At 40.4% G+C, this 8,463-nt stretch overlaps 1 protein-coding gene across 1 annotated transcript in view; it reads left to right on the forward strand.

Annotated features, from left to right (window-relative positions):
- LOC103811207 (protein furry homolog-like) overlaps nt 1-3,078 on the forward strand; it is a gene marked incomplete at its 5' end in the record, with an annotated part of 43,024 nt that extends 39,946 nt beyond the window's left edge. The window contains 4 exons of the mRNA XM_009084160.1: nt 171-188; nt 1,122-1,232; nt 1,968-2,164; nt 2,528-3,078. Coding sequence (XP_009082408.1) covers nt 171-188; nt 1,122-1,232; nt 1,968-2,164; nt 2,528-2,786 — 585 coding nt within the window. The remainder of the gene's footprint in view (nt 1-170; nt 189-1,121; nt 1,233-1,967; nt 2,165-2,527) is intronic.
- Nucleotides 3,079-8,463: the final 5,385 nt, after the last annotated feature.

An 8,463-nucleotide genomic window follows, 5' to 3' on the forward strand; every position in this document is an offset into this window, starting at 1 on the left:
ATTCAGTCTGCTAACTTTTTACATTCAGGGTATGTTTGGAGCATGTTACTTGTATTTCTTCTTCCATTTTACTTGGGACGTCTTTTACTCTAATTAAAATGATTTCCTACACTAATTCTTGATCTTTCTCTTTCTTTGTATTTTTGTGACCTGCTCATCTTCTTGCTTAGCAAATGGAAATTCTAGCAGTAAGTGATGGTTCTTGATTTATCAAATACTTAACCATGCCAGTCACCAACCTGGTGTCCATTTGTGAAATAATGATGTCTTGTCATAGACTCTTACAGAAATGCTGTGTGCTTTAATTTTGCATCATCTAACCCATTGAACTGTTGGTCCTTTGTAGATAATAAAACACTGTAGTTAGTAGAACGTTATAGAAGATTATGCCATTAGCAGTTGCTTTGATGTCTGTCTGTAAAGGAGTATTAACACTGTCTCACTTATGACTAGTGTTTTAGATGCATAAAAATGGAAGCAAGACAGTGCATAAGTTAATGCTGCTGTTTCCTTGCCTTAAGAATATATCATGTGGTATTTTCTAAAATAGAATACAGGCTACCTTTTATAAAGGAAACATTTTTCTTGCCTCCAGGAATGGAATTATTCTCCTCTTACTCCATCAGGCAGTGTAAGCTAAGGGCCAGGTTATATACTATGCTTACAATATAAATATTAATGGTTATGAAAGATTCCATACTGACAGACCACAACTACTTCTTTGGGGTATTAGAGCTTGAATTTAAAACAGTAAAATACCAACAGTAAAAGTGATCTATGAAACTCTGTCTTGGAACATCACATTTCAGAATGCCTGTTGTATCACTTCCGTCCCACCCCACCCACCTTCTTGGAAATGTAACTTCTTATTATAAAGTAAACTTTAAATCTATGTGAGGGAGGCTACCTGTAAATCTGGAACTGAATGAAGCTTTAATCTGCTCTCCACTAGCTTCCTGCTATGCTAGCTTTGAAATCTTTCTGGCATTTTCTTTAGTAACCAAATAACTACTTGTAATTTTGCACATTCTATACCAAAGAAGTTGTCATTTATTGTCTCTTGTACTGGATAGTAGATGTTTGACAGTTCCTGAATATAATAGTGTTGCTTACATTTGTAGGAGCTGGAGTTGTGTCGGAGGCTATACAAGTTGCATTTCCAGCTGCTGCTTCTGTTCCAAGCCTATTGCAAACTCATCAGTCAAGTAAAAACAATCAAAAAAGAAGCAGAGGTAATGAAAACCATGCCATTTAGCTAGTAGTTGGTGACATTTTTCAAGACAAACAATTTAAAATACATTTTGGTAACATTTTTATCAGTGGGACATCTTTTTAGAAACTGGAGGAGGGTACCAGCTATTTTATAACCAATTAAAAGATTTAAGAAGAGCTCACAACAACTTTGAGATGTTCAATTATCTGTGTTGATTTTTGTACAGCTTGAAAGCTTCTAAATAGACAGGAACACAGGGAGTCCAGTGATGAGGATTTTATATATTTCAGTAGCACTTCTGGTGTATTCTAATCAAGCTCCAATCAAGGCACAGCAGCTCCACTCAACAGAGTTCTGTGCTGGAAGTCCCTTTCTATCACCCCTGTGTTTCCTGGGTTACCAGTCTCGCAGAGTTTGTCTTTAAGCTGCCCTTATAATAACACAATTGCTGCTGTACTCCTCTGAAGTGTTTAATTCTTCTAGCCAGTTTAATTGTGTAATGTAGGGAGAAAAGAAAATTATTCTTTGAAACAAATTTTAAAAGAACTAAGAGGGAAACTTCATCAGGGGAAAGCTCAAATACCTGACATGCACACTTGGGCCATTAAATTAACTGCAGCAAATCTTTGGATGTCCTTTTTCTGGTTTGCATTTATTATTGCAAAGAGGAGGAAAAACGTAAATCTGATCTGCTGAAAATTAATCTGGCTGAAAACGCATTTCAACTAGAAAAGGTAACTTATACTTGTTTTAGGTCATAAACATGTCTGAAGAACTTGCTCTTTTGGAGAGCTGCCTGAAAGAGGCCGAGGCTGTGTCTGACAGTGGTATTGAAGAAATTGAAATTGCAGAGGCTTCCCAAGCTAGCACAGAAACAGCTATTCACGCTCTCATTGAAACCCTGAGAAACAAGGAGTTTGTGTCAGCTGTAGCACAGGTCAAAGCTTTCAGGTAAGTGCTTAAGGATTGCTTTCAGATCTGAGTTTCTTAATGGATCTCTTTAAATTAAAGACAGGGATAGGCACTATGCCATTTTTTTCAGCTCTTGCTGGATGTCCTTATTGAAAAGGACAAGCACTGTTGTTTCATTACAGCTTATTCATACACATTTTAAAACTTTTTAAAAAAGCAGTTCTAGTAGTACTTGTTCTTTAAAATTTATCTCTAAGAAATGACACTGTTAACTATCAGGACTCTATGGAAGAAACACTTCTCTTGCATTTTCTTATGTCTCCTGTTCAAATGTTTAAAGAGCAACAATATTTAGACATTTAAATTTTTTTAAATGTTTAAATCCAAACTGTGTGTTTACAGATCAATTTGGCCCCACGACATCTTTGGCAGCTCTGAAGATGACCCAGTTCAGACATTGCTGCACATATATTTCCGTCATCAGACACTTGGCCAAACTGGGAGCTTTGCAGTTGTAGGCTCCAACCAAGACATGTCTGAGGCCAGCTCAAAGCTGATGGAACTGAATCTAGAAATTCGAGAGTCTCTACGCATGGTGCAATCCTATCAGCTTCTAGGGAAGATCAAACCAGGAATAAACTTTGTGCGCACTGGATTCTGAACCCGTCATTTAGAAAAGAACTGATGGTGAAGACACTTCAGAGCACCTTTCATGAAAACATAAAAACAAACCTCCAGCAATCCTGACAACCAACACAGTTTTATCACAGCAAGAAACTATTTCCTCAAAAGTAAAAAATCTGAAAATTGAACATCCTACCTGACTGCTCTTTCTACACAGCAGCCTGTGTGGCAGTAGTATTTTTTTATTAAATTTATCTATAAAAACTACATGAAAGGAAAAGGGCTTAAATGTAATGCATATGTATGCATTATTTTCTGTCGTAACAGAACCATAAATGATGTTTGCAGTAATAGTCTCTACAGGTCGATCCAATATCGCAGGTGGGATGAGGCTAAAATTGAGGCTGGTTCATTTTGGCTGAAGACCTGCAAGCCTTCCTGGCTTTCCAGCAGTAGTAGATATAATCATCAACTAATCCCTAACGAGACACTTTGCAACATCATGAAGAATGTGTGGTCAAACATGAGGAGAATGACTCACGACTGCAAAAACCATTGACTTCTCACTGTTTCATTTGCTTTTGTTGTCTGTAACAAGGAAATGATGTGTGTGAGCTAGAATGTATGGCTATGTGACAGTTGTTTTTTTGAAGGGATGGATGATTGGTAAATAAGGTCTCAGAGCATGCTTAAAAGAGCTGCAAGATTATTTTTGAAGAAATTTTATTTTATTAGATCTAATCCTCATAGTGTGTAAATGTTAGGACATTTAATATTTTAAACTGGGATTTCTCAGTGTTTCTAAAAGAAATAATATATCTGTTAACTTTATTGGAATGCTGCTCAGTTCTCTGACCAGTGCTTATGTTACAAATATTGATAACAACTAACCAAAAAAGTAGCTGCCTGCAGAGACTTTAAAATGTATATTAAAGATATATGCTGCCCATCAGCAATTCTCATTAGAAGTTAACTTATTTTATTCTGTATATATTCTAGAAACTGTATAGTGCAAAACCAGTATTTTTCTTGTAAATTTGTGCAATGCACTGTTAAAACAGTAGGTGTATAAAGCTATGAGGGGAAGAGGGGGGTTCCCTATTGGTAGTCACATACAGTACCTGCAGTCTGAGTAGTCTGCAGGGCTGGAAGAGTTGGAATGCATGGATATGAGTCTCCATGCCTCAACTGAAGCCTAAGGAATTGGGACTAGAGAGAGGAAAAAAAATATCCACAAAAACAAAACTGACTACCAAAACATGCAAACAGGCAATATACTCATAGTTCAGCATCAAAGTCTGTAGCATAAAACAAACTGGATTCTGTTGAAACCAATAGCATTTTGTAGGAAAAAAAAAAAAAAAAGAAAAAAAAACAAACCCAGAAAATAAAAAGAATGTAGTCCCACAATTCCTGTGATTTGAAAGGAACACCCAGTATTTTTATATACATCTCTTACCCACTGTGATTTTTTTTTTAATGGGCTCTAATTCCAGAGTTTAGAATGTAGAATTGAAATTCTTAGCTCTGCCTTTCTGGGGGAGTTGGACCCCACTAGAAATGTAATTATGCTGAAATGCATTAATTGAAGGCACTGTGCACGCTGTTGGACTGCTGACAGTAGTTATGTTATCCTAACAAGTTCTGTAACTGGTCAAGGCACATCCATATTCACTGTATTGTTTTCCCCTGTCCCTGATAAAATTGAATTATTTTGATGGTTTTGTGGTACTGTAGATGGTGTTCTTAATTATTTAATTAGTATTTACAGGGGATAAGTAGTTTTATTTAGGGGTGCATTACACTTTTATTTACATCACCTTTTACCAGCTTTTTTTTGTAAAAATAAAAGACATTGTATCTGTCATTTTGTGTATTTTTACAAGCTAGAGTTTAAACACTTTAGCTAAACAGACTAAACACTGACAACAAGGCCTGGGTGCCCTGAAGTCATGTTTTTGCCTTTTATGTTGTGTCACTGCAGCAGCATTTTCCTAGGCATCTTCTGCAGTTAAGGGATTTGTCACAACATACAAACCTGAATTCCTATACCTGATTCCTTATGTTATACACCTTCCTCCACTTACAATGGCTAGTGGAACCTGCCCTGTGGAGCAGAATCAGAAGAGTGTCTCTGATATTACTTAAACATTGTAAAGCTTTTCAAAAATTACTCCTTCTCAACTGCTGCATAAGCTGTTACCTCGTGCCAGGTCTGTGCCACATCTGAAGCTATGGTAAAGCTGTCTAGAAACAAGCAAAACATCAGACATCTCCTGTAAGATACAGCAAATTGAGCACTAACAGAGCTAACACTTGCAAAAGAATCTCTGAAAAAGCTGTAGAGGGCAAGTTCAAGATATCTTTGAAGAACTGGCAGCATGAAGGCTGTTCCTTTCTGCTCTGCATAATCACATAGGTCAGGGGTAGCTTTCCTTTCTGCTGAGTCTAGGAAGCAGTGCCCATGATACAGAGTATGCTGTCAAGGATGTGACAGACCAGCAAAGTTGGAAAATAACTAGAAAAGTACAGAACTGTACTTTGGCATCAAGCAGTAAAAGCACTGACTTTGTGTAAGAGGCAGGACATGTAGAACTGCTGTGGAACTGAGGAATGTTATAGCATGAAGGAAAGCTTGCTAAATATGGGCACTCACTGCACTCTGCTCCTCCACATCACAAAACCATGCAGTAGCTGATGAAAGCAGGGGTGGCTCTTTGCTGCTACCACCTGCCAGTTCATAGAACCATAGAATCAACCAGGTTGGAAGAGACCTCAAAGATCGAGTCCAACCCTACCGTGGTCACTAGACCATGGCACTAAGTGCCACATCCAGTCTCAGCTTGAAAACCTCCAGGGATGGTGAATCCACCACCTCCCTGGGCAGCACATTCCAATGCATCATCAGTCTCTCTGTAAAAAATCTCTTCCTCATATCCAACCTAACCCTCCCCTGGCAGAGCTTGAGTCTGTGCCCCCTTGTCCTCCTGCTGCTTGCCTGGGAGAAGAGACCAACCCCCACCTGACTCCAACCTCCTTTCAGGGAGTTGTAGAGGGTGATAAGGTCTCCCCTGAGCTGGAGTCTTCATCATCAGCTGCTTGCTTGGACCAGTCACTGAAGCACACCATACACTTCACATCAGCTAGGCCTGTTCTCTACATCTTACCAAGCAGAACCAACTGGTGCTCTGACTGTAGCAAGGGGAATGCCAACCCTTAAGTTGTACTAAATTTCACTTTGGGCTAGTAGTGATAACCACATAAGTCACCATATTCATGGCAAGTAATCCCCAAAGCAATGCTTGTGAGGATATCTGTATGAATAGGAAGCACTGGACTGCTCATATTGCAATGAGTTGCTGTATGACTTCATACTGACATGGCCTAGAGTTTCAGTTCTCAGACTTATTACCAAGGTGCACAGACTCATCAGTCACTCACTACATCCATCAGGAACAGAGTACAGCCATTAGAAGGGGGAAGGTAAATGAGAAAACATGAAGTACATCCTTAGAGGGAAATATACTTGGAACTAAAAAGACATCCTCAATCAGTTTCAACTGCAGACTCAGGCAGTGTGGCTAGATGGCTGCAGAGGGGGCCCCAACCGCATTCCTCCTCGAGCTGGAGACTTACAACTGCTCATTACAATAACTACAGGTGAGTGCAACACATCTACAACAGGGAACTGCCCAGCTGCAGGTGTGCTTCTCAAGCTGAGGAGGGCAAGGATGGAACTGGCTGTGAAAGGCTGAGTGAGCTGGTAAAGGGATATTTCCTTCTACTGTGGTACAGAGAAAAACACTTCAGGTAGAATCATGAACTAAAACAGTACTCTCTGGAGGGGCTAGGTCTACTAGTTCTCAGAATGCTTCATTGTCTTATAATGAATGCAGCAAAAATAAATAAAATTACTTGGCAGTAGAAAATTGGCACTGAGGCATTAAGCCTTAGTTACTGCAATAGGTTCAAGGGGCATACTGAAATAAAGCAGAAATTTACAGCAAGATGAATTAAGCCTACAGAACTAACACTGCCCCTCAAGTGAGGCATATATTGTAAGGGAGATAAAGAATATTGCTTGCCTACCCTGCCATACACTATCTTCCACTTAGAGGTGCAAGACCATCTGGTACTGAAGCTGTTGTAGTGTGGGTTCAGACTGGTTGCCCCTTTAGTCTCTAATAGAGCAGTCTCAAGTAAGCTTGTTATAGCAAGATAAATCAATCTTTTCAAATAGAAGCTACCTCAAGTTCTGCAAAAGCCTTTGTGATTATACTAAATTCCAAAATTAACAGCTTTGGTAACATTCTCAGAAAAGCATGTTTCCCTCTACATTGACCCAGCCCCTTAGCTAAAGGGTGGGCTCAGGGTGGAGGTGTGAGTTTGTCAATTAGCTCAGGCTGATATAGCTCAGGTGGTGAGAGGCTTGCAAATCAGCTCAGGCAGTGATGTTGCACTCCCAGAGTCAGCCTGTAATACTTTGCTGAGGCATGGTGTCCCTACAGAGGGCACAACCACTGACAGCAACAACAGCCCACACAGAGCATCACCTGGAAGTAATCAGTGCTGGTTTTGCCATTATTACCAAACACCAGAACACCACTGCTAGTTGTAAACCCAACCCCAGAAGGGTGTGAAAGTTGGATTCTTCCCTGATGGCAGGCACCTAAACTGTAACTAGATCAAACTCTTCAAGCACAATCCACTAAGTGCACAGCTCTTGTGCTTCATCTGCAGGTGGAAGAGGAAGCCAAGCAGATGCAGCATCATATCTTCAGCCTTTGAAGTGTCACCTCTCCTCATGACCTTGTGCAAGTAAGATAATTTACTTACCAAGAGACCACACCATCAGTGATTCCCTTCCCTAGCAGTTTGTGAGAACTAGTCTCCGAAAACCTTTCTTTGGCTTTAGTCAAGACAAGAATACCAGCTTAGCCAAATGCAGATCAGCTGTACCAGAAGTGACCTAGTTTGTGCACAGACTTTCTCAATCATTTTCTAGTGAGATAAAAACAGGTGCAGGAGACTTTCTACATGGAACAGAGGTGTGCACAGTAAGTGAATACTATGAGGTGGGATTTTTTTGTGGATGATGCTCTGCTATCTATTGCAGACATCAATTTGGTATTAATTTCAAGTATTTGACTAGTTTCAAGGGTAGGAACAGCAAGAGATATCCTTTCCACCCGAGATCCTCCAAGGTCCTGAGTCAGCTACTGCAAAGACCATCACTGAATTACGAAATATCCATAGGCTCTTCCCCTACCTAAGTTACAGAACTTACAACATGCACCCTCTGAATGAGCTGGGCACAAACCCACATGATCATCTGAGTATGCTCTGCAATACTTTTATTTTCATACTTTCCTAGCTACACTTCACCAAATACCTTCAACAATACCAGCAACAACAACCAAAAAAAAAAAAATCTGCTCTACTTGCAGTTTTCCGGAAAAACCCTAAACAAAACCCCTCATCCCACTCAGATGATGTACTTGAAACTGAAAGTGCTATCGCAGGAGAGGCGTTTCCCTTTGCATCTCCCGCAGAGGTCCTGGCGGTGAGGCCTTTTGGGATCCACGTGGCGCATCTTCACGGGGCAGGTGCACCGCGTCTGCTTGCAGCTCTGGGGGAGAAGCGGCGGTGGGCGGGGGACGCGGCCGCGGGCGGCCCAGCCCCGGCAGGGTGGGGGGTCCTTACCTGGCAGGTGA

This window comes from Acanthisitta chloris, unplaced genomic scaffold, assembly GCF_000695815.1.
Source record: "Acanthisitta chloris isolate BGI_N310 unplaced genomic scaffold, ASM69581v1 scaffold38071, whole genome shotgun sequence".
NCBI classification, from domain to species: domain Eukaryota; kingdom Metazoa; phylum Chordata; class Aves; order Passeriformes; family Acanthisittidae; genus Acanthisitta; species Acanthisitta chloris.